Here is a 26,821-nt window from a genome sequence, read left to right on the forward strand (position 1 = left end):
GAACGGCTGGGATTGTTGCGGGTTGTTGTATTTCAACGTGGTATCATGAATGTGTGATTAGAGGCCTCCTGGGTGGCGAGTGGTGTTTTCCGCCCTGAGGTAACGTTGGTTTTGCTGCTTAGATTCCGGTACGAGGGCGGGAGAGGGCAGTGCTGAGTAAGGGGGGAGGGAGACTTTACGGGTTGTGTAGCTAAAAACTGGACCCGATAGATGCCAAAAGCGCTTCTGGGGTGGGATAGTATTTCCTTTATCCGAGTCTGTCTTCAAGTGTTGGGGGAAGAGGGGTGCGGTGAGGGTTTCGGGTGTTTAAGGCTCCGGCCTCCCTGGTGTTACCAGGGGTTCTGGGGGAGACGTACAATTGAAGGGCAAAACCAAACGCCTCCGACTGGGTGAATAAACCCGTGGGGCGTGGGAAGAAGGTGGGAGCTTTCCCTAATGGATGTCGTAAACCCCGCCTCACGGGATCAGTATGCTGCCGGCGAGGAGTCCCTTAGGAAAGGGCAAACTTAAAAATAAGTCTAGTGATTCACAGTGTAATCCTAAACAGGACCCTGCCCTTATAAGACCATTGATTTCAATGGATTTAGAAGGGATTAAGTCGTCCTAGGATTTCTCAGCCCGTGCCTTGGTCTTGACCTAGGGAAAACAGTATTTGTTTTGTTTGTTTAATCGAGGTGGTCATTGAGTGGTATGGTTATTGTGCCAAGGCTGTGTAGCTGCTGCTTGTAGTTAAAAATGACTGTAATTTATTGTACTGTTATGTTGGTACTTAAATCCAATTTTGGTATTAGTAGGAAGTGGATGGTATGTTTAAAGTATAAGGGCAATATTATGTGAAAAGATTTTCTCCACTTGTGAAATGAAAGATGGGTTTCATGCTATCTACAAGGATGAAAGTAACTTAATTTTCTTACTAGTGATATCAGTTGGGGGTGGGGGAGAGGCTCAAAGCAGAAGATAGGAATTGCCAATTCAGCTACATTCAGACCAGTACCATACTGGTCCATAATAGCTTACTTCTCTCCCTGAATGTCTGACTAATTTTAATAATAAAATTACCAGCAGTTAGATACTGGGAAACAATTTTGTCTTGTGAGCATAATAATGTTTTATTACTTTAAGATGCTTCATGCGGAGGGTAAGCCAAGATGCCTTGAAAGCCAGGATGCATCAGCAATTGAGCCATGTTTTAAAAAAATGAAATCAACAGAAGAGCCTTATGGCAGATCCTATGATGGATTGCAAAGCCTATATGAAGAAATACACATTAAAAAAACCCATAGTGGGTTTATACCTTTGTCTCTCTCTGATGATGAGGATGGAGTAAATGAAACTGCAGCAGACTTGGTCCCATCTAAAGAGGTGTTCCAGGATATAAAACCAGTGACATGTGAGCCTTCACATTCAGTAAATAATACTGAATTTACAGGAAATAAACATACTTTCTGTATTAATAATGCTGTGGTAGTTAATAATAGAGAAAATAAATTATTTGGAGTACATAAAAATGAAGGAGATACTGAACTGTATAGCACAAGCAAAGCTTTCATTGGACCCATTTATAAAAGTGAAGCTGTTCGACAACATGAGGAAAAGAAAAACTACACCAAGAGAAACAACCTAAAAGTGCAGAAAGCAACACTTGATGGTAGTTCTAAGAAAGAAACGGCATCAAAACGGAGTCTACCCTGTGATATACCAAAAATAGAAGATGAATTGTCCCAATTCTATAGTGAAATTAATCGGCTTGAAAATGATGAAAATGACTTGGATGGAGCAGGAAGAGACTCTGAAAAAAAGCCTATGAAATATAACAAATGGAATCAAATAGAGATTATCAACTCTCAAGACTGGTCCTACAGCAAAACAACATCCAATTGTGATGTTGGTCAGTGTTTTTATAATGAACCCAGTGACCATAGAACACGTAGTGAACAGAATCCCTATGATGAGCAAGTGGGTCATAGAACTGGTGATGGGCAATATTTTGATAGTGAAAGAAATGCATGGGACACTGGAAAACTATGTAATAAACAAGTAGGTTCTAGATTCTGGAATGATCCTGTACCTCCGTTTATGCCTAGCTGGCAACAGATGCATCCATTTATAATACCTTATTGTCCACCACCTCCCCAGTTCATCCCTAATTTTAATTTTAATGAGCCCATTTCATCATTGCATCATTCAAATAATTGCTATTCTTCAAATGTGGGTCCATTTAAAAACACCCACATTAACATGAGCTGTTCACCATCTGATAAAAATGAAACTGCTAGTCATTCTGGAACTCATGGAATATATACCATTCAAAATGGATGCAATGTCCGTGAAGGATATATAGGTAATGGTTTCTGTGAAACTGGGACTGGTCTGAAAGATGCTCAGCAAACTGAAGGATCAAGTAGTGTTTTTCAGCAATTCTTGGATGGAAATTTATGTAAATCACAGAAGGTACTTGTAATCTTGAGAGGTCTTCCAGGATCAGGAAAAACTACATTGTCTCGGTAAGTAAATGCTGACTTCAGATAAACTCTATGAATGTTCCCTGTTACGTTGTACAGAATTAAACATGCACAGTTTGTTATTTTGAACCAAGGGGTAGTACTTGTTGTAAACTGGTATATTAGTAAGTACTAGAAATTTTAGAGTATCACTTCTTTTTAAGTAGTAAAGTTGCTGAACATAGCTTTATTTGAATATTTAAGACACGGTTTCCAACAATCTTTAACAATTCCATCAATTGAACAAATTCATCTTAAAGGATGCTTATGGTATTTTTTAAAAAATCTGGTATTTTTTATTATAGTCAGAGGGTTGTAGGAATGGGACTTCCTATATTCAGAGCTCAGCTCAGCTAGAGCATATTTAGTGTTAGGAAAAGATAACTAAAATTAAGAATGCTTGTTTACTTGTTTATGTAGTACTTCTCTTACATATGTATCTGTAAAAAAGGGCAAGACAGACAAGTTTGGAATAAACAAATATTAAATCTTTCCTTCAGAGTATATAGGGCATACATGAATCTCATTTTTCCATGGAGTATGGATCCTGTTTTTTTTCTTACAGCAGTCCTATGAAGTAAGTTAAGCTGACAGAGCTGTGAGTTTCATGGCTTAAGAGAAAGTTCAAACTCTGGTCCAAATCCAGCTGCTTTGCCAGACAATTAGTCTTCATTTGCTGCAAATTAACTCCACTTATAAGTTGACCTTCATTCAGCCTTTATTAGGAGAGAAACGACACTGAACCATAACCAAATAAATGTTAAACCTAGTTCACATTCAGTATATGATTGCATATGTCATGTGCTGTCAAGTCACCTCCGGCCTCCCGTGACCCTATGAATGAAAGACCTCCAAAATATCCTATCATTAATAGACTGCTTGCAAACTGGAAGACATGGCTTCTTTTATTGAGTCAAGCCATCTCATTTTGGGTCTTCCTCTTTTCCTACTGCCTTCAACTTCTGCAAAACTCTCCTCTAGCATTGCATTTCAACTGACTCAATTTTCTTCCTGTCAGCTTTGTTCATTGTCCAACTATCACATTCATACATGGTAATGGGGAATACCATGATTTGGATTATCTTGATCTTGGTACCCAAAGAGACATTCTTATTTTTAAGGATGTTTTCTAGTTCCCTAATGGCTGCTCTTCCTAGTCTCAGTCTTCTTCTGATTTCTTGGTTGCAGTCTTCCTTTTGGTTGATAATTGAGCCAAGGAATAGAAAATCTTGAACCATTTCAATTTCTTCATTGTCAACTTTAAAATTGTGTAATTTCTCAGCAGTCATTATTGTCTTCTTGATGTTCAGCAGTCATCCTGCTTTGGTGCTTTCTCCTTTAGCCTTCATCAGTAGTAGTTTCAAGTCTCTTGTACTGATTTGTACTGCCTCTTGTACTGATTTTGATGGTTAATGTTTTAATGTAATTAATATATTTAATGGATTTTAAATGTGATTTTTTTATTGTTGTTGCCTGCTCATGGGGAGAGCAGGTTATAAATTCAATAAAATAAAATAAAATAAAATAAGTCTTCGCTGTTTTCTGCCTGTAATGTGGTGTCATCTGCATATATGAATTTGTTAATGCTCCTTCCACCAGTTTTCACTCCACCTTCTTCTAGATCTAATCCAACTTTTCATATGTGCTCTGCATAGAAGTTGAACAGATAGGGAGATAATATATATCCTTGTCTGACATGTTTGCCAGTTGGGAACCATTCTGCTTCCCCACATTCTGTTCTAAAAGTAGCCTTTTGTCCCATGTACAGTTTGCGCATCAAAACAATCAGATGCTGTGGTATCCCCAGTTCTTTTTAACACCAGCCACTGTTTTCATGATCTACACACAGTCAAAAGCTTTGCTGTAATTTATAAAACAGGCTGATTTTTCTTCTGAAATTCCCTGTGCCTAATTTTTATATTGGACAGATATTTATATTATTTACTATCTGGTCATAGGTCAGTGTCATTTGGGGAGGGGGGAGATGGAATAACAGAATTAATAATTATAATGACCAGTGTTTGTTCTTGCGCAAATCACTTTGGAAGTAATGAATGTTTTTGGTTAAGGGTGTATGTGTGTCGTCTTGCTACTAAAAAAAAAATTTTGAGAAACATGCAAGAACCACTGTAGAGCATCTGCTGGGGAGGGGCTGTGGCTTCATAGCAGAGCATCTGCTTTGCATGTAGAAGGTCTCAGATTCAATCCTCGACATCCCCAGTTAAAAAACCAGGCAGGAGCTGATGTGAAAGACCTGTACCCGAGACCCTGGAGAGCTGCTGCCATTCTGATTAGACAATACTGACTTTGATGGTCTAATTTCAGTATAAGGCAGCTTCATATGTAACATCCCAGAACAAAATATTGGCTTGTACCCTACTTAGAATTTATGCAGGCTTAGGGAAACCATTTTTTGCCTACTCCGTCTCTCTTGGAGACCGAATGCACTTCCGGACATACTGCTTCTGTGGCATGGCCACACCTATGAATTTGGGGGGGGGGGGGATTGTTAAAAATCCACAGACACCCCTGCAGAAATTCTAACAGATCCAAGCCATTGCTTCTGTTAGAATCCCAATTATGGGATTAGAGGATGACCAAACAAGCTGTATTTGTAGAATGTTAGGTTGATTCCTTCATCAATTACTTATATGATAAGGTTCAAGTATCATAGCATTTGGGCTGTGCATTTTCATAGAGTTTAACAGAAAGGAAAAGTGGTTTAGTGGATAGCAGACTTCTATAACATGAATAGGTATATTTAGTGGATATAAAGTGCCTGTTGTATTAAAAATTCCAATGCTCTAACTGGCTTCTTCTGGATAACAAAGGTCTAAGGAAATGAAGTGCTTCAGGATTAGAAAACCAGTGTAGGTGACTCCTTAATGTATTCAGAAAAAATAAGAATTTAAGACATAGCCTTCCAGTGTGCTTTCTATTGATATCCACCTTTTCTATGGTGTCCGGAATAGCATTTTATATGTTAGAAACAGAAGGAACAGTCTGGGAGATGATCAATAGTGTGTGTATAGTAAAACAAATGAACTAGCTGATGTAGAGGTGAGTAGGTTAATAATTGCCTGTGAGTCATAACAACATTATATGTGAACCAACTATACCTCAGGGGAAAGGACAGAATAAACATGTAATGGGACACGTATCAGAATTAAGCAGGAGGACATCAAAGTAAATATTCTTAAAAACAAATGAGTTAATATTCTAGTGTAAGGGTGTGGGAGGGGGGGATTGGCATTCCAGAAATCAAGTTTTGATAATTTTATAATCTTGCTCTTTCTCTCGCAGCATTCTGCTTGGCCAGAGTCATGATGGCATTGTGTTCAGCACAGATGATTACTTTTGTCAGCAAGATGGATGCTGGTCATATAATGTTGGCCAGCTTGGCGCTGCTCATGACTGGAACCAGAAGAGAGGTGAGAATCTATTAGATTTGATCACATATATATATATATTCATTTTACAATGAAAAAATATGCTGAAAGCATAATGCTGTTATGTGAATTTATTGCAGAAGGTCCATCTGCATGCAGATGGCTAATTGTTAATTTTTTGAAGGGATGGACATATTTCTGCCATACACTGCAGTTCTAAGTAGACATGGGTACGAACTAGAAAAAAACTGAACCATGGGGTGCATGGAGTTTTGACAAACCACGAACTGGCACGGAACTGTCTCAGTTACGAACCAGTTCGTGGTTCGTGGGGTTTAAATGCCCCTTTCTGGCAGGGAAAGGGGCATTTAATTGTTTAAAGGGCCCTTTCCTGCCGCTTGCAAGGGGCAGGACCTTTTAAACTATCAGCTGGCAGGCGGCAGGGGGGGATCCCCCCTCACCAACTGCCAACTGATAGTTTAAAGGGACCTGCTGCTTGCAAGCGGCAAGGCCCTTTAAACGGCCCACCCCCCACCCTTCCAGACCCAGCCCCTCACCCCCCCAAGCCCCAGCCCCCCACTTACCTTCCCTCTGATGCTGGAGTGGCGGAGGCCTCCACTGCCCACGCAGCTGAGAAGTCCAAAAATGCCCTTTCTGCCCCTCAAATGGCAGCTGCGGCTGGGGGTTGGGGTGGGGGCTGGGGGTTGGGCCGTTTAAAGGGCCCTGCCGCTTGCAAGTGGCATGTCCCTTTAAACTATCAGCTGGCAGTCTGCGAGGGAGGGATCCCCCCTGCCGCCTGCCAGCTGATAGTTTAAAGGGACCTGCTGCTTGCAAGTGGCAGGAAAAGTTTACATGGCCATTTCCCCCAGGGAAATGGCCATTTAATTGGCTCTTTAATACGAACCAAACAAACCAGTAGTCCAGTTCGTGTAAGTTCATGGAAATGAGCTTCCACGAACCCTGGTTCGCGAACCCCGAACCGGGCTGGTTTGTGGAGTTTTTTTTGGTTCGTATTTAAGGTTTGTGCCCATCTCTAACCCTAAGTAGAGTTTTATCCTCCTGAATCCACGGACTTCAATAGGTCTGGAAAGTCATAACTCTGCCTAAGATTGCACAGTAATTTCCCTAGGGTTAGACATTGAGTCTGTGGCTGTGAAATGTAATATGAGAAAGAGCTACTGTGCCTCCAATAGTTATATAAAAGGAAAATTTTCGATACTACAGTATATAGAAATATTGATACTACAGCTAATATGCACCATTTCCATTTTGGTCCAAAGTATTTATAGCCAGCTTTTATACCACTGGAGGCAGTTATGAGTTACACAAAAAAGCGTTCAAACAAGTTAATAAAAAAAACAGACAAGACTAAAAAGGTGATTGCAACAGTATAAAGCCTATCATAAAACACCATATCAAGTTGTGCTGGAGAAATGGAAATGTAACCTATTCCAAATGCCCTCCAGAATAAAAAGGTCTTCAGAAGCACTGAAAGGCCAGGGTGCCAGGTGCCAGGATAGATAGTTCATGAACTTTGGCAGAGGTCAGATTAATGGGTACCTAGGAGAAGAGGAAGAGCCCCGTGGTGCAGAGTGGTAAGCTGCAGTACTGCAGTCCAAGCTCATGACCTGAGTTCGATCCTGGTGGAAGCCGAGTTCAGGTAGCTGGCTTCAAGGTTGACTCAGCCTTCCGTCCTTCTAAGGTTGGTAAAATGAGTACCCAGTTTCCTGGGGGTAAAGTGTAGATGACTGGGGGAGGCAATGGCAAACCACCCCATAACAAAAAGTCTGCCAAGAAGACGTAGTGGGTCAGTAATGACATGGTGCTTGCACCTTCACCTTTTTACCTAGGAGAAGAGGTTCTTAGTTATAATGGCCATGCGCCACATGATCTCAGATTCATAGAACTTCATTCAGGTGCCCTGAAAGACTGCCGCCACCCACCTAGAAAGTAAAAGGAGTTTTCTGTGTGGTAGCAAGTTTCCAAAGATTTTTCATTTATCTAATCGCATTACATTTTAATCATTGTATGTGCTTTTTGTGCAATTAGGTTTTTACTGTTTATTACAGCAAAACAAGCAATGGATCAAGGAAGATCTCCAATTATAATAGACAACACTAATACGCAAGCATGGGAAATGAAACCTTATGTGGAAGCGGTAAATAAAGCAGCATATTTCTTTTGGAGGCTCCTTTTTATAATGGACAAAACAATTTAGTCTGCGAATAAATCAATCGTTAATTTTTTTTTTTTGTGACAAGAAATTATGTTTCGTACAGTTTTGCTTATCTTAATCTTGGTGTGACTGTTAATAAATACCAGGCTGAAATAAAGTATCTGGGATTCAGTCCCTCGACCTCTATTAGGAAGGCTGAGGTCTGTCGCTTAGTGGTAGAGCACATGCTTTGCTTGCTGAAGGCCCCAGATCCAAGGATCACATGTAACAGAGGTTAGGAGAAACCTTTCTTTGCCTGAGATTCTGGAGAATTGCGGCTGATGGAATAGGTAATACCAAGCTAGATGCTTCAGTTTTCTGACCTGGTATAAGGCATCTTCATATGTGTTGACTATTTTCTGATATTTTCCTTTGAAATCACATTATAACACTTGGGTTGAATGAGAAAATGAGTGACTTAATCTTTTTTTTTTTTTTTGGTATAATTGCTTAGGCTCTAGAAAAGAATTATAGAGTGGAATTCCATGAACCAGACACCTGGTGGAAGTTTGACCCTGAAGAATTAGAAAAGTGAGGTCTATGTTTTATTTTCTCATGTGAAGATTGTATGAAACTCTTTTGAATCCAATATTGTATTAACATGTGCAATCTTTGTTTTTTCTGTACCCCCTTGTAAGTATCTTCTACTCTAATTTTCCAGTATTAGGCCTGTCTCTCAAAATCTGGAACCTCAAACTTTCCTTTTGATAACAGATGTATCCTCTGTGTTACTGGTAACAGAGGCCATCTTTTACCTTTCTGTTCAGTTTAATTTCCATTTTTTTACCCTCTCTTTGTCTTCTAGGTTCTTTGCGGCGGTGGGGGGGGCAGTACAACCCCATGAGGCCTGTTCCTGAAGCTTCATAGTAGAAATAGCTTTGACAGATCATTTTTTAAAAAACATTATTTTGAGGTGGCTGGCTAAAATTTGCTTCATAAAGAGTGCAATCTGAAGCAAAGTTACTCCAGTCTAAGCCCATTGAAGTCATTTGGCTTAGAGAGGAGTAACTGTGCTTCAAATTGCACTATAAGAATAGGAAGCAGAAATTATTTGTTTCCCTTGCACTATCTAGAAGTGTCAGGTTACCTTCAGATGGTTTAAATGTTGTCATACTTTTCAAACTATTAAATATAGCATCAAGGCAGTATCTTGTTTTCACTATGCATGTAACCAGCATAGAGTACATGGAGATAAGTAATTTCTTCTTATGTTTTTAATGAAATATAGCCAAGCAAAATTCTAAATTTGAGTGGATGAATAGCTTGAGGTTGGGGTGGGGATAGCGCTGTTTGATCCTTCCTGCTCAAAATTGTACTCCTTCCCCCAGTTGCTTTTTCACCCATAGGGAAAGGGTAACTGGTGCCTAGTTTGGCACTGATAAGTCTTGGAAGGGGACAAGCTGAAAGTATTCTGGGCTGATCTGATAAATCAAAGGCTTGAACTGTATTTTTTGGTTTTTTTGTAGGAGGAACAAGCATGGGGTCAGTCATGAGAAGATTATTCAAATGCTGGAAAGATATGAATATCAAATATCTATACCCATTGTCATGAATTCAGTGCTGCCTTTTCATAAAACTTCACAGAGGCCACCTCAGCAAAGAAGACAGAGGTGGGGAGGCAGTTCAGACTCTTGGAATAATTTCAGTGTATCAAATAGCCAATGAGTCAGGGTTCATTGAACTTAAGACAATTTGTTTGCTTTTCAGAAAAATGTAAATACTGCAATCTGACACAGAGTTCAGTGCACTGGCATCTATGGAAATGGATGGATTTAAGCCTGCTTCACTCTGTGTGGGATTATCAAACTATTCAGCCACTTTCTTTAGAGGCTTAAGTAATTTTACTGCAGACAATTACCTCTTGGAGAATGTTTATAAATAATGTAAATAAATGTTTAATTTTAAAACTGAATGTTAAATATTTTCTCTATCTATATATTTGTACTAACCTTGGTTTTTAAGGAAACCCTGCAATTTTGTGGCTGTATCATGGTTTATAATTGGGATTTTAACAAGAGTGTTCTTGCTTACAGAGAAACTGCTGAGCAGTTTCATTAAGAATTCTAACTAGAATATTATGAATTTCCTTAAGCATAGGTATCCAGAAGAATAAGTTTTTACATAGGTGTTACATTTGAACCATTGCCATTCACTGCTTTCAGTAGTGGCCTCAGTTGTCTTTTATACCAGTTACTTCAACTAATAGCTAAGCTTGTCTTTTTTTAAGATTAAGGCTAAGTTTGTTGTTTGTATAAATAGTCAGCTACAAAGCAGTATTCAAGCCCGTTAAAAGTTGTGGTTTGAACATGTCAGCAGGTAACATGCAGCCTTAGCTGGAATTCTAATAAGATCCTTTGTTTGATTTTTTTTTTTAAACAGTGAAATTTATAAGAGTTTCTCATACTCTGCTGTATGGACATCTAGACTTTTTTTGGTTGTAAAGAAGCAGTAAGTCTTATATGTTGGACAGACTGAAACATGTTTCTGTGGACATCAATAACATTTAAATCCACATTATGTTATTTCAGAATTGTGATGCAGATAACAACCAAGTTGCTGAGCCTGAGCTAGTAAACTGTTTAATTATTGTGGTAATTCTGCTTTTTTAATATGTTGTAAATGTTTATCAGATTTGTGTCTTTTTTTGTATCAGCTGATGTAGTCTATGGTAGGCCTGCTGTTTCAGCAATCCAGAGAGCGCATGCAATAGGTGGGTTGGATTCTGTGGAACTTTTCCATCAGAGCTTCATTTCCCTTTAGCACAAAGAGCCGTATGCCATTGGAAGAACTTCTTAGCCTAGTAGAAGGCTCATAATGCTGGAGAAAAGCTCCCTCCATTAGTGAAAGTTTCATTGGATCCAGCCCATTGGAGCTTGATTTTTGTCCTTCATGGCTTTAGTTAAATATTTTAAAATGTCATTGTAATCTATTAGGGCCCTTCTGTTTTGGGCTCGCAAAGGACTAATTGGGAGCTATCTGATGGCGATTTTGGGTTTCTAAAATCATTTTTTCTAATCTGTTTTTGGAGATTATCATTGTATGTCATACTGCCTGAGTAGTTTGATTTTGTTTACATTTTGGACAACAGGTAGTTGGAGTACGTTTGGTAGATTTTGTCTAACCTTTGACATCTAAAGACTGCAAAAGAAAAATAAGCCATTTATTTCAGTTTTGCAAATCCTTGCCCTTCCATTTCAGTATTGCTAGTCCATATGCCTATCTTGGCAGCACTCATTGTTTTTTGCTTTATTTGGGGCAAGCTGTATCTCCTGGGCAGCTGCACATGTGCTTGTACCCCTTCTTCCTGGCTTTAAAAAGCCAATGACAGATGAGAAGGCGGGACTAGTTTACCACACAGATGCTTGCATGAGGACTAATACCACTCAGTGACCTGTTCACTCCACTGTGCTTATCATTTAACTGTTCCAGCACATTTGTGAAACCTGGAATTATTTTCTTATTGTTCAGTGGGCTGTTCAAATGAAACATCTGTAGCCTTTTTTCCCTAAAGAGAATATACCTTGGCTTCTGTAAAGAAAATGCTGGTTGGTTCTGTACACTTTGAATGATTAAAAGCTGAGGGCTACATTTGTAATACAGTAAGCATTTGGTCTGGCTCACCCAATTTAAAGAATCATTGCTTAAAGTGATAATTTCATTGCCTGATCTGTACTCCTTGGGTTACATCCACACAAGTAGCTCCTCCCAAGTAACTGGAATTTTCTACAAATTTATAGAGGCAGAATGGCTAAGTTGTTGACATTCAGGATGTAAAAATGAAAAATTTATATGCTGTCTGTTACTTCAGAGAAACCTTTCTTTTTACTGATGTTTTGTGTAGAAGAGGAAATGTTTCTGCCATTGTGTTGTTGAATATCTGGGTTACATGCACTGCTGAGAATTATCTTTATAACTTACCTAATAGATAGGACACAAGCTGCTTGGCACTTGCATTTGGGTAGCCTGTGAGTGTTGTCAGTGACAACATTAGGAGAGCAGAAACACTCCACCATGGACTGCTTTTGTGCAAGCTCCACTGGAAATGGATGGGCCTCTATGGAAGCACAGAGGGATGTCCTTGCCCCACTTGTATGCATACTTCCATTTTCTGGTATATTGTGCTGCAGGCTGACACCTTAGACATATTGGCCTTGCATTGGCTGAAAGATAGTATCTGCATCAGCAGGTTATTTTTGATATGAAGAAACATTATCTTGCTTTTCTAATTAAGTAATGATTTGTTTTGTGGCTAGCTATGGAGAGCAACTCATTGAAAAACTCTCTCTTAGGGTAATTCAGTTTTTTAAGCAGAATTACATTATTCAAGAGCTGCAATCTGTTATATAACATAGTACAAGTGGAACAAAAATCAAGTCCAGTAGCACCTTAAAGACCAACACAATTTTCCAGGGTATGAGATTTCATCAGTCAAGGCTTCATCAGATACAGCTTTGACTCACAGAAGCTTATACCCTGGAAAATGGTGTTGGTATTTAAGGTGCTACTGGACTCAGAGTTTGTTCTACTATTATATACGTGGCTAGTTGCCTGAAACTGTCTTCATAGTACAAGCGCTTGCTGATCAGTTCTGATACCTTGGAAAAGGAAAACAGTTAACATTGTCATCCAGTGACTGCTAACACTCAAATTCCTTGTAACCAGGATTATATGTGCAACTTGTGCAGCAGACATGTCAGAAGAATGATGGAAACACTTGTCAATATCATGCGAAGAGTTACCATATTGAATAGTTTGTGGTTTACAGTCTCCTTTTTCTGTTTATGGATTAGTTGGGCCTTAGTGCCACAGCCTCCAGAAATGACCTGAATTTATGGAGGACAGATATCTGTCCATTGCCCAATTTGTGTAAGCTTGCAAATGAGAATCAGATATATTTGTGCATGCGCAAGACATGTATGAAGAAAGTTCACTGGAGCAAGAGAAAGGGGCAAAGTACTAGTGATAGGCAAAGTATACTACGGCTCTGAATTTATGTTCTCTAAACAGTCTCGCTAGTTAAGCACCTGAGATACACTCAGCATTTTTCTATATATTGTCTTTCGTTTAGTTAAGTTATCCAAGGTTTATGTCATCGTGGTGGGGTGAAAGAAAAAATAGAAAGTTGAGCAAAAAGGTTAGAAAGAAAATCCAGATATTTAATTTTGTTAAGTGGCTTTTATGTGCTTTATTTTCAATGTGTGTGATAAAAATGTGCATGTAAAATACTTTTATATAAATTTTATATAAATTAAAAAATTTAATGAATCGCTGCTTAATTTGTTTGTAACATGTTATGTCACACAAGTAAAGATTTTTTAATGTCGTATTTTAATAGTCGTGCACTAAACTTGATGGTTTAGTAAACCTAAGATTGTTAAAATATCTTTTAAAATGCATAGATACATATGCACACCCTTTTAGCAGAGTACCAGTATTCTTGATGTGTACAACAGCTGTTGTGAAACACCTTGTTTTCTGTTAGTAGTCTACTGATAAATGGATTGTCAGACAGAAAGAGGGGAGTGCTGTTTTTGCTTGTGCAGTTACTCCATGAAGCATAGTTGGAGCTGCTTTTTGGCAAAAGAGGGCATGATGTAGCAAGAATCAATGGGCAGTTTATCCTCACAGTAGGCAATGACTGCATTTTTCCTAGTCATGAATATAGAGAGAGCCTTTCTTATGCCAATATTTCTCCCATGTTTAAAAAAGGGAACAAACAAGAAAAGTTTGTGTGAACAAATAAAGAGGATACAGAAAGGGTAGGTGGGGAGGATCTAAATATGGGAGGAGATAGAATTCAGGTTCTTATGTGAGTCAGAAGGACCATGATGGCTCTGAACACAAAGGGGTGGGGTGTATATGTAAACCATGGAAGAGATGGGTGCTATTACTACAGAATGGTGCAGGGCCTCCACAGCAGTTGCTCTGATGCTGTGGAGTGGACTTCTTTGGAAGCTTACTTGCTCACTGATGCTCCAGGATGAAATGCAAAACCTTTAACAACTGTCGATGGCAGTTGTTAAAATTACTACTATTCAAGTTTTTGAGACTTTTTTTTTTACTCTGTGTGCATGAGGGGGAGCTACTATTGGAAACCATATTTGAATGTGGGGAGTATATTTTATGGTAAACATCCAGAATTATAATATCAACATTCACATTTAAATGCCAGAAATTTCTAGATTATTTTCTGCATGCCTGAAAATACCTATTGTTTGCTTTGTGGACATGCTCAGGTGAAGACTATCAGCACTGGCAAATCCAGGTTATATGATATTCACAAAACTTTCTGATACACATGCAAATGTCAACATTTGTAACCTTTTGACCATGTAACATATAAATTTTAAATAAAATTAAGATTATATAGAACTGACACGATGAAAAGGGCCTTATCTTTAGAATGATTGTTACTGAAGCTTTATGAGACCATTCTCAAAGTATTACAGTTTTAAACAGTACAAATTGTAAGCAATAGTTTTATATTGTCATCAGTGAATCATACCACCTGGCAATAACAAAGATGGTATTTCCTAAAGAACTCAGGAAATGTAATATTGCTCTGAGGAAATACGTTTATGGGAGGTCATCATTGTGCAGTAAAAGAAGCAGATCTGTGAGAAATCTGGTCATGTAATCTTAGAGGCGATCTTGACTGTATGTGCAAAACTATATCTGTCTAATATTGGGACAGTGTGATAATAACATTAATAATAACATTTGATTTATATACTGCCCTTCAGGACAACTTAATGCCCACTCAGAGCGGTTTACAAAGTATGTCACTATTATCCTCACAACAAATACCTTGTGAGGTGAGTGGGGCTGAGAGCGCTCCAGGAAGCTATGACTAACCCAAGGTCACCCAGCTGGCTTCCAGCAGCGGAGCGGGGAATCAAACCTGGTTCTCCAGATTAGAGTCCCACCGCTTTTAACCACTACACCAAACTGGTAGTGAAGCAGTGCTATAATGGGAAGTAGCCCAGTTGTGGTCCTTCCCATTTGATCAGTGTTCTGATGTAAACCAGAGCATTGGGGCATAGCACTAGAAAGAAAGCAAAAGTTATGCTATTAACATAAACAGCTATAAGAAGTATGTGCTTGGTTGGCAGGTATAAAATCTTGATATTTGCAGCATTGTCCAGCAAGTACATAACCTTTTAAATGTTTTATTAGTATGTGGGCTACATCCTAACTAAATTTATGCTAATTGTTAATTGTATGTTAATTGAACTTTCTTACCTGCCTTCCTTGCAGCCTATTGACCTCAAAATGCTACTCCTGGGGACTGGGACCTTTGGGATCAACATGAAGGGTGAAATGGGGTCTGGACTGGGAGGGGGGAGTCAGCAAAATGTGCCCTCTCATCCATTAGCAGAAAATAACTTTGGATCCAACCCCATGTATTTAAGCCTTGTAGAGTTAAGACAGGTGGTCTGTAGTGTTACTGTGCAGAAAACATCACTGAAAAGTCACTGAACTGTTTGGCTTGCTGTTGGGGAGTTTGAATTTGTGTTTTTGAGTACCAACTAATGCCATCATAACTTAAAATTACTTTAGAAACTGAGGAGAATATCAGACCAAAGGGGGAAAAAACTAGCAAACCCTAGAATGCATGTGAAACAGTTTTTTGAATCCCACACTATAGCTTCAATATAACCCTGTTTAAGATTTGCACTGATAATCTTTAAACTCACCTTTGTTGGCTTGGGAAGAACTAGTTTATTATATGATTCGCGTAATCAGTAAAACTGTTGAAAATGCTTTGAAATTTTGGATTTTTATAGTTTTATCTACTGCATTGAAGAAACTAGACAATAGCATATTTTTCTTTTAAAAAAGGCATATGCTCAAAATGTCCTTTGTGTTTAAATTCACCCATAGGCAGTAATGAGTGCCACAGTGTTAATTGTTTATTCACAGATGGATTCCCCAAGGGCTGCTCTGACATGGTCCCCATTGCTATTTAGTAAACATGACAGTATACCACGTGGCAGCAAAAAATGTATTAAAACTTACTGTGTCATAAAATAGTTTGCTAAAATGTGATATACATACTGCTGTGGTGGTTCTCCATCACAAGCAGGCAAATAAATGCAATTGTTAGAAATCAAGTGGTTCTAACAACTCTAGTGTTCTACTCAATCTCATGTATTACACTAACTTAAAGCTCTGCCTTTTGATGATTCACAGTAGTTGTTTCATGTACCCATAACTATTTATTAAAGTTGCTATTATCCCTTTGCTGAAGATACAGTAGTAGATTAACAACATTGTCCTAATGCTTCTCTAACTGAAGTGTGCTTTTCTGTTAATTTTGCTCCGTAATTAAGAAAATAATTAGATTCAAATAACAAGTCACTATTAAAAGTCCAAATAAAGTTTCCAACTAAAATGCCATTTGAGAAATTAAACTGAAGATGGATATGAATCACTGGCTTGGATCTGGCAGAGGATTTCTGTGGACAGACTGCCCCCTCCATCCCCCCAGCCTCAGACCTATGACTCTCTCTGCATGATGTTCTTGAGGATCCCTGTATGCCAGGAGCTACAGTTCATGGGGAATTTGGAACTGCAGCAGAAGGGGAGAGGCAGGGAATCCTGCTCGGCTGATGGAAATCTTCACTGGAGCCAAATCAAAGGTTGCCACTTACAAGAATTTGAGATCTCTGAGGCATGCATATATGGTGAATGCTTAAGGTGGTGGTGCACCAGAAAACCTACTGCACTGTGGCTCAAAAATAAAAAAGGGAAGCGTAGTTTCTTAAAAAGCAGTTCCAATGGCTACTGACTTTACTACTACCAGTGTGAGAGAGAGAGCTTTGAGATTTGAGGTGGGGCTTGGTTGCAGAATTACCATGAAGACAGAAATTAGTATCTTTGGTTTCATATTTAATTTGGGAAATCTAAGAAGCAATTACAGAGTACAAGCTGAGGAATGGTCCTGCTAAAGTTAAGGACTTTGAATTTCCCCTTGATTATTGAGAGTTGTGCATGTGCTTAAGTTTCTCCTATTTGCTGTCAATGATAGTTAATAGTGTTTAAATGTGCCTTTAGTGATTATCCAACCTTTAAAGACATAATATGCATTCTCCCAAGGTATTAAGCTTTAGAGCTAAGAAAGCAGAGTTTGTCTAGTAATCTTTTCACCCTTTCAATATATATTATATCAACGAAATGGGGATTATAATGCAAGTTAATTACTTCAAGTATGGGCATAGGCCATTTTAATTCAAATTAGCATAGAAGATAACAGTTCTTACACTGTATAGGTGGCACCAATATTGCCAAATTATGCTGTGCAATAATTTATTCTTAAACTTGTTCATTGTAACATCAGAGATCCTATTGCACCTTTCCTGGCATTTGAACCAGAGACAGAATAGCTTATGCTTACTGGTGTTCAGTTAAAAGGACAAATTATTTTCTCCAGTGATGTTTTGAGTATTTAGAAATGCCTTGACACATACTGAGGTAGGACAGAAACTAGATGAAAATCATTAAAAATGATTTCTTAGGAGATCCCAACAATACTGCCATTTTCTACTTCATATGGAATATATTCCAAGGCATTGATGGGGGCTGAGGATGGATAGAATCAGGTAGTATAGCAGAACGCTGAGATAATAGATCAGAATTATGTCACTTGAGATTACAGATGGGGCATACTACTTTTGAATCGCTATAGTAAAAATTGCTCCAAACAGAAAATTAAAACATCACGGAGAAAAATTATAGCTTAGTTATTTCCTTAAGGGAGGGTGTGTAAACGTTCTTATAGGAAATCTAAACAGCTAGTTAAAAAAACTAATTAACAATGATCCAGTAAAATGAATTACCTAGCATATGCCAGCCTTTGTCTAGAGAATATTCAGGAATGGGAGAGGTAACAAAAGGTAGCCCTTAATGGTATAATTTTTTTTAAAGTCCTTGATATGATTATTCATGAAAGCACTGTGTTATCTTCTGTTTTAAATAGTTTGGAGTAACATTTTTTTTGTTTGATATCAAAATCAGTAATGCAAAGTTGAATCTCCTTTCACATACAAGCATGCGCTTAAAGGCTGGAATAGTCTCCATTTGTTAATATCCGCGGTTCAAAGATAATCCAATATAATATTCTTGAATCTGCATCAGATACTTTTTGAAACAAAAATTCTAATTATACTAGAGTTGTAAAAGTCAGCCATAGCCATTCATTCATTCTACCTCAGTTTAAACTTGAATTTTCCTAATAACTATAGGTATTTCAAAGCTGTGTTAATTATGATAGCTAATCTTTGGTCAGCTTTCTCTTAAGTTTTTGAAGAGCTCCAATATATTCTCTTGTGTTCCATTTTCTCATTAGGAGCAAAGTCTGGCCTCTTTTCCATTTAAATGTGTTATCATGCTATCCTGATAGCAAAACTAGTATGCGCGAACTATGTGAACATAATGCCAGTATAGCATCATGTTGAATGGGCGCAGTTGTCAGTACAGCCCATCCCCAAGTAATCACATGCTGGGCCATAAGTGCAATGCTCTTTGTAAAAAAATTGAATACTAGGTTTTTTTAACAGGTAGAATGATGAGCCTTTACTCACTAGGGCCTGTGTTTGTTTCCACTTGCTGCTGTCTTCAAACTGTTCTATAGACTGTTAAACTAATACTTTATTAAGATTATTTTAATCTTTTTCATATTTAGTTCTTTATTCTATTTAGGGAGACAGTTGTAAAGAAGAAGCAGAAACTGCACAAGATGAAACAGAGAAGGAAACGAAAAAGGAAAAGGAAAATGAAGGGTACTTCTATTAAAATAGTGGAGAAGAAGCTCGGCCGACAAACTCCAAGTGATAAGGACTGGTCGCAGAGTGGAGATGAGGATTCGGATGACAATGGGAAATTTGGATCGGCTATTGATGGGTATCTAAAGGAACTTACCAATGAAAGTGATCTGAAACATTCTGAGTTGCAAAAAGGACACTTCTCTGTTTCAGACAGGGTGGATCCAGTCACTTCAGACAAGTCACTACAAATTGATGTCCTGGCAGGGGACGACTGCACATCTTCCATGAGTTTGCCATGTGTTCCAAACAAAAACATAGCTGAACTGTCATCCGGTGTTTATTTGCCAGATGAAATCCAGAATGAGAACTTGATGGAAACCAAGAACAATATTTTTGAGTATAAAGACCAAAGTTCTGCCCCCAAGTCAGGCTACAGCAATACAAAAAATAGTCCTGATTCATCCAGTGTAGAAGACAAAGATGTACCTACCAAAACTGTTTCTGAACTGGGCCCAGGAAGCAAGCTGATAGGCAATAAGAAGGAAGTATCTGCTTTTTTTCAACACGAGACATCCCAAACTATTGAAAGAAACACCTGGGCTTTCTTTTCCTTTGACGTGGCTAATGAACAGCCCCATGTTAGCACTGACAGAAATGAATCGTGTTTGACTTGGCCTGAGTGTGCATCTAAAGTCATGTATGAGCAAAGGCCAAGGAAAGCAAGGAAGCCCAAACAGTTCTTACCAGAGAGGACAACAGAATTTGGTGAAATTAAGTCTAACAAAGAGCTGGAGAAAAGAGGTGATGGAGAAGTGTTAAATGAAGAAGATAATAGAATAGATTGTTCTCTGCCATTATGGCTATCTGAGATGCCAGGCACTGAAACTAGTAATTTTCCTGCAGAATCTGTAACTAAAGATGGTGTTTCCAGTGATGTTGTTTTGTTAGCATCACCCACAGGAAAAGGAAGATGCAAAAGGATCTTCAACTTGGCTCCAAATTTCGATTTACCCAGGCAGATTCCTGTTAGAAAGGATGAGGAAGTGCAAAGGGATACAGATGTATTGATAGAACAAGATAACGTTTCCAGTAAAGATATCAGAGGCAAAGACATGCAAAGTCTTGAGTGCCATGAATCTCTAGAACCTTCTAGTTATGCTGCAGTCGTAGACTCTCTTCATCCTAATGTAGAACCTCTATTGTGTATCTCTGATCCAACTAACTTGAAGGAATCTGTGGACTCTTCAAAGAAAGTAGTAGTTTCTCCAGTTCAGATGTATGCTGCTGCTTCCTTGCCCAGTGAAGGGGAAATTGTTGCTTCTGATAAAACACTTAAAATTACTACGGATAGAAAGAGGGAGAAAATGTCACCAGATATTTCAACTACTCAACCAGATATTTTATATTCAGTTAAAGCAACTACTGAGTGTCTCGGGGATGCTGTTGCTGAAAAGTGTGACGATAGGCAACAAGTCAATGTAATTGAAACAACAAAATGTTCCCAAATTGAAGACGATAAAGATCTTTTAAGTAGTAAACCCAATTTTCTGAGGCTTCCTTTATCACTAGGATTTGCACTTCAACTAGTAGAGCTGTTTGGTTCTCCAGCAGTTCCATTAGGTAATAATTACTTTTTTACATTTTTAGTGCTTAGTAAAAAATTTCCCCAAAAAATTGAAATCGGCAATTCCTAATAGACTAGCTGTTAGGATAAGAACATGCCAAGGAATGTAGAGACGTTGACTGAAAATATGTCATGTCTTATTTTCAGATGGATTGTTTTCACACTTCTTGCTTTGCAGCATAGTTTTCAGCTGGTTGAAGTGTAATCTTGTTTTTTTAGTTAACTGTTATATCCAACGAATTTACTGTTGTAACCAAGGAATTTAAAATCCATCTAGTGCTCTGATGTGAGAATTTGCAAAAAGAGTATTCAACTGACTTAAAAATATGAACTCTAAAATTGAAAATTCGTTGAAGACTTGCTTTCTAGGTTTTAAAATATAGTACTTTAATATATATAACTCCCCCCCCTATTTTATTCCTTAAAAATCAGCCTGGGGGGCTCACATTAACTTGATGTGATTAAAAGTGTGGGGAAAATAGGACTGACTTATCTTGACATCCAGAAAATGTTAACGTAGGTATGCAGTGAATCTGCTTAGTGAAGTTCAAGTCCAGCCACAGAGTGTTCCACTCTCCCATAGCCATCAGCCTGAGCTTCCGAAGACAAACTCAAGAGAACGTCATAGATCTTAATTGACAGGCAGATCCACATTGGGGTAAGCAGTATCTTTACCCAGCCAGGCTCCAGGCCATTTAGGACCTTGTAGGTCAATGTAATAGTCTTGAATTGTGTTCTAAAATGGTCTGGAGAATAGCCAGCTCCAGCTACTAATCTATATTCTGGACCAGATGACATCTGAAAGGCAGCCCCCCCCCAACTTCCCATTACAAACCTGGGAGTAAACCAGAACATAGGAAAAAGGGAAAAGATTGCTGGTGGGCTTTCATCTGAGTGGTTGATTGGATTCACACCTGCTTAGCTTCAGTAGTGTTGCTTCAGATTCTCCCAGAAGAATTGTTTGGCCTAGCAACTTTACATCTTTTAAGTTTCTTACTGTTTTGAAGATTGACTTTCCTGGCCATGTGAAGGAAATTGTGTGTGGGCATACATTGCCTATTGGAGATCTATAACGAATTATCACTATTGTCCCAACATGATACCATTTCTACCTGAAGTAAACATAGGAATTGCCACTAAAGGCCCAGAATTCCTTTTTCAATAGTAATTGCATATTACTGAGAATATTGCCAGAAGTCCTCGTGTGACAGTGAGGTGTTGCCTCTGAACAGGAAATTTATATCCTACTATATAAAAGGCTAAGCATATTCAAGACAACTCACGTCCTACCCTGGTGCACCTCCAGAGGGTGCTGCTGTAGAGGGAAGCCCAGATAAGGCAGCCAGACCTCCAGTGAGTGCACCACAGCTGGAAGCCCAGGCCAGGATCAGGTGCGGAGCAGGCGACAATGCCTGCTCCCCATCTTCACCCAGCTTGGATAAAGATCAGAGAGGGGGCAATGTCCAGTCCACACCATCACTCAGCTGGCATCTGGATGGAGCAGGTGGCAATGCCTAACCCCTGCCTTCACCCACCTGGGATCAGGGGCAGAGCAGATGGCAATGCCCGCCACCCGCCTTCACCCAGCTGGGATCAGGAGCGAAGCAGGTGGCAATGCCCACCCATTGCCTTCACCCAGCTGGGATCAGGAGCGAAGCAGGTGGCAATGCCTGCCCATTGCCTTCACCCAGCTGGGATCAGGAGTGGAGCAGGTGGCAATGCCCGGTCCCTCATCTCCCAGCTAGGATCAGAAGCAGAGCACATGGCAATGCTCATCCCCTCTTCACCCAGCTCGGATCAGGAGCAGAGCAGGTGGCAATGCCCGCCCACCCTTTATCCAGCTGGGATCAGGTGTGGAGCAGGGGGCAATACCCACCCTCCGCTTTCACACAGCTGGCATTAGGACTGGAGTAGGTGACAATACCTGCTCCCACCATTACCCAGCACAAATCAGGAGCAAAGAAGGTGGCAATGTCTGCCCTCGACTTCATCCAGCAGGGATCAGGACTGGAGCAGGTAGCAATTTCCATCGCCTGTCTTCACCCGGCTGGGTTCTGGCACAGAGCAAGAGGCAATATCCACCCCCCCCCCCATTCAGTCTGCCGGAATCAGGCACAGAGCTGGTGGCAATGCCCCCCCCCCCACTTCAGCTGGCCGTAATCAAGCACAGAGCAGGAGGCAGTGCCACCCCTTCTTCACCCAGCCGGGATCAGGAGCGGAGGATGTGGCAATGCCCACCCCCACTTCACCCAGCCAGGAGCAGGCAAGGAGCAGCTGGCAATTCCTGCCACTTCACCTGGCTGGAATCAGGAGTAGAGCAGGTGGCAATACCCGCCTCTTCACTCAGCTGGGATCAGATGCGGAGCAGGAGGCAATGCCCGCCCCTCTTTCAGCAGGCTGGCATCAGGTGCAGAGCAGGTGGCCATGCCCGTCCCCCCACCTTCATCCGGCCAGGATCAGTGACGGAGGAGGAGGGAATGCCTGCCTGTCCGCCCTGCCCTTCCAAGAGCCTATTGTATTTTTTCCCACAACGGGCTTTTTTACTAGTTTAGTCATATTAGCAGTGGCTAATAGACCTTTCCTCCATTCATTTAATTCTTTATTAAGGCCATCTTAACTAGGATTTATACTGAGATTGAGAATTCCGTACATTAATTGGGTGAAGTAATAATGTCATATAATTAAAACAGTAGGCACAGGTTTTGCTTGAAGAAAGTCCCAGGTTTGAACTGTGATAATTTCAGTAGCAGATGAAAACTGCTGGTCAGAATTGACAACACTTGCTTAGAAAGACCAGTGGTCTGAGTTGACATAAGGCAACTTCATGCGTTCATATGTAAAAGTGGATTTTGACTATTTGCAGTCGTGCATAGGAGAGTCCTGCAAGGTCAGACTAAGGGTCCAAGATGCTCCCACAACATTCAACTAAATGTTCCTAGAAAGGCCACAGCCACGGCATGAAGTCCCTCCTTGCTGTTCCTTTGCCTCAGGTATTCAGTGATCAACAGCTCCTTGCAGGCATCTTGTTCTGCTACAGAAGATGTCCCAAGATACTAGACCCTAATGGTTTTATTGCATGCAGCACCAGAAATAAAGATTCCTTTTATAACTGCCACTACAGGAATATCTGCCCAGTCTAATGGAAACTAGCTTATTTTTGCCTTTTAAAGGAAATTTCCTCTAATTAAGAACTCCATTCTTGGCCACCAACTCCAAATTACACTGCAGGCAGAAGATTCTCCATCTTCTCTTAGTGCCTTGGTAACTGGCATGGTCAGGGTGAGGTTTTTATCATTTACAACACCAATTTTATAAAAGAAAAAAAGAACCTTTGTATTTGCAGTCATTGATTATAAAAAGGAAGAGCACATAGTTCAGTCAAAAAAGTCTTAACTGATAACAGAAAAATTAAGTAAGTAATAAATGTATTCCTTTCCCCCTAGTGATTGTAGTCATTACATTTAGATGGTAGCTTTCTTCTATTGTCTGTGCTTTACAATAAGTTGATTGAATAACCTGCTTATGTAACCATCTTGTTTTATAGACACTTTGCTACCAGAGGATTATGTAGTTCCTCTTGATTGGACAATCTCAAAGGAGATCTATTTACAGTGGAAGGCTTCTGTGGAGGTATGAATATTAGCTCTCCACTACTTTGCCATGAAGAATGCATTTATTTTATTATACATCACTTTTCTCCACAATGGGGAACCAAAGTGGCTGGTCCAAGGTCACCTTGTGAATTTCCATGGTAGAGTGGTGATTCAAACCTGGATCTCCAAGATCTTACTCCAGCAGTCTAACCACTACACCATGCTAGCTGTATTCCCTTCAGGCAGCTCCACATTCATTGCACAAAATTAGCATTGAAAGTATATGCACTCTGAGGCTTCTCATGAACTGGGTTAATCTCTTGATAGGCAGTGTCTAGATAAGGAATCTGAACTTTTCTGTGGTTGAAAGGACAAAATTATTTCCCCCTTTATTTTAGAAAAAACAGAAAAAGAATAGACCTGAAGGATGTGACGCCTTGTCTGGTGAGTACCATGTTACGTTTCCTAAATGGAAGAAGTAGCTAAAATTATCACCAGCTGCAAACCTCCTTCTTCCAAATGGAGTGCTCTCCATACTTATGTCTGAATTTTTCAGCAGCTGATTTGACTGAAATAAAAGGATTGTATTTTATTTTGGTCACTGTTTCATTGTGGAGTACCAGTTAGCTGGTTGGTTGATTTTGAATAATGCCACATTTTGAAAAAAAAAATTAATGCCGCATTTATTCATTCCTGGGCCGCAAATAGGTGCTGGTGGCACTGCTGACGGGAAGAAGTGTGTCCTGGTGCTGCTTTTTCATTGAATCTTGCACCTATCACATTGCTTTGGGCCTGTCCTTAATCGTATGCACTCGTGGATCCTTGGCAGCTGCCGTCAGCTTTGGTCCCAGAGAGCCTGCTGTTGAAATACTGCATTTCCTTCCAATGCTCTTTCTCCCAGGCCACTGTTTGTATCCTGAGCCCACTTCCATTTTTCCTCACCAAATAAATCGTCTTGAGAACAGTTTTGGAAGGCTTTTCTTCTTGCGTATCCATAAATATATTAGGCTAGACAACCAGTATTCAGCCTTGTTTCAGAAGCCATTTATCTTTGGTTAAGTGTACGGAGTATGGGGCAGGGTTGGGAAACTGGATGAGGGTGCCTGTTGAACGATAACAGGTGGTAGCAGTCTGCAGGCAGCCAGGACTGCAGGCAGCAGCAGGTTGCTCATGGCAGAGGGGTGCTGGCGATGCTGTCCTGCTCCCTGTAGAGGACAGGCCTGACAACCCCTTGAAGGCAAGCCCTGTATTAGGATGCTTATATGGTCTCTCTGTTTGTAGCTACCGCAGATGCCCTGGCAGAGTCGAATGAGGCCGATAGTTGTGAGAAACAAGAATCTTCTGATGCAGACCCACAAATGTAGTTGTACCAATAGACCTGGGAAAACACCTTCGCTTTGACAAACGTTTTCTACATAGGATAGTCAAAGTGAATCATCTGAACTGTTGTCTAAAAATAATTATCAGCATTTTGTGCAGAAAGGTAACAACTCTAAACATTGAATCTATTTATTTTTATTCTTTACTTGGGAGGTTACCTGGGGAAAAGACACTTTTATTTTTATGTTTCTGTCCAGACATTAACTACAGACTCTTCATTCTCTTTAACGCTGACCTTTCCCGTATTTGTACACTCAGGGCTCCCCCCCCCCAGCCCTGTTTAGAACCTTTGGCTGGGTTGAGGAATTAAGTGGGTCTGGCAAAAGGTGAAGGATGCAGTGTGCTTTCTTCATTTATTTACTGCCCTCTATTCTTGTCCATTTCAAGTGAGATTTAATGTTGAAAGCTATCGTGAAAGAGTGAAAAGTGAGTCTTTCTACATATGAGCAAATTTCATCTTTTAATACGAAGGGGTTGGCTGCAGCAGCAGAACACTAGGAATGTCTGAAAAGCTGAACCATTTCAATGGTTTACTTCCTCTTCAGGAGGAGAAATGTTTCTGGCATGTTACACCCATTACAGTCCTTATGCCAACTTTACGACTTCCAGTGATTAAAAGAGAAATGTACAGAGAGACAATGTTTGTCAGTTGAATTTAGGCTGATCCATAACAACAAATAAAGTCATTCTGCCACCTAAAGACCTACAAAAAATAGGGATTACTTGAGGCAATTATAAACGATTTAATTGAGGGCATAGTTTCTATTACTATTTGATGCTTCACCAGATTTTTAAAATTTTGTATCCACAGAACTTGCTCAGTTTAGGCTTCACTGTGGACGGACCACCAATGAACAGCCAGCTACGTTGGTGAGAAGTGCATAATCTAAAATTATTGACAACCATAGTCCATGTAAGCCACTGAGTTTTGGTTTGAAATAAAATCAGATTTTGAAGAACGTTGTTTGGTCTTTGTCACTTTGTGAAACAATGTAAAGTTACTTAAACTACTTGCTGTAAGACTCAAAGAAATTGAGAAGTCAGTGACCTGTATTGTAGTATGCTAAGTTCAAAGACAACTATAACAAGATCTGCAGACATGTAAGCAGAGGTTTGCAGCCTGTCCTCATGCATGCTCACTCGCTATATTTACTTCCAGGTACAGGGCACAGGATTCCTTTGTTTACCTGAGACTTTTCTCAGGTTTATAGAAAGATCTGCCTGGTCTATTCATGTCCCCAGTCTCTGAATTTAAGTATCAACAGAAGGGGCCATGTTGAGAATTAGATATATTGATTCCCTTTATAAAAAAATACCTTACTGAGCAACTCCACTTTGGATATTCTGCCTTGT

At 39.7% G+C, this 26,821-nt stretch overlaps 1 protein-coding gene across 7 annotated transcripts; it reads left to right on the forward strand.

Moving 5' to 3' along the window:
* N4BP2L2 (NEDD4 binding protein 2 like 2) lies at nt 1–26,427 on the forward strand. 7 transcript variants are annotated; one of them, XR_008596653.1, is made up of 11 exons: nt 1–99; nt 1,123–2,504; nt 5,805–5,932; nt 7,960–8,048; nt 8,560–8,636; nt 9,572–9,715; nt 18,807–20,491; nt 24,040–24,125; nt 24,487–24,532; nt 25,370–25,571; nt 26,280–26,427. XR_008596653.1 is itself a non-coding variant. In XM_054973435.1 (10 exons), exons 2-10 carry the CDS (start codon nt 1,123–1,125, stop codon nt 25,450–25,452), a joined length of 3,720 nt encoding a protein of 1,239 aa, XP_054829410.1. In that variant the 5' UTR covers nt 1–99; the 3' UTR covers nt 25,453–26,427. The 7 variants fall into 7 exon arrangements, 3 of the variants coding, with proteins under 3 accessions (XP_054829410.1, XP_054829412.1, XP_054829411.1); XR_008596654.1 differs by having other exon boundaries at nt 18,807–19,672; XM_054973435.1 differs by having other exon boundaries at nt 25,370–26,427.
* Nucleotides 26,428–26,821: the final 394 nt, after the last annotated feature.

This window comes from Eublepharis macularius, chromosome 3 (assembly GCF_028583425.1).
Source record: "Eublepharis macularius isolate TG4126 chromosome 3, MPM_Emac_v1.0, whole genome shotgun sequence".
NCBI lineage: Eukaryota > Metazoa > Chordata > Lepidosauria > Squamata > Eublepharidae > Eublepharis > Eublepharis macularius.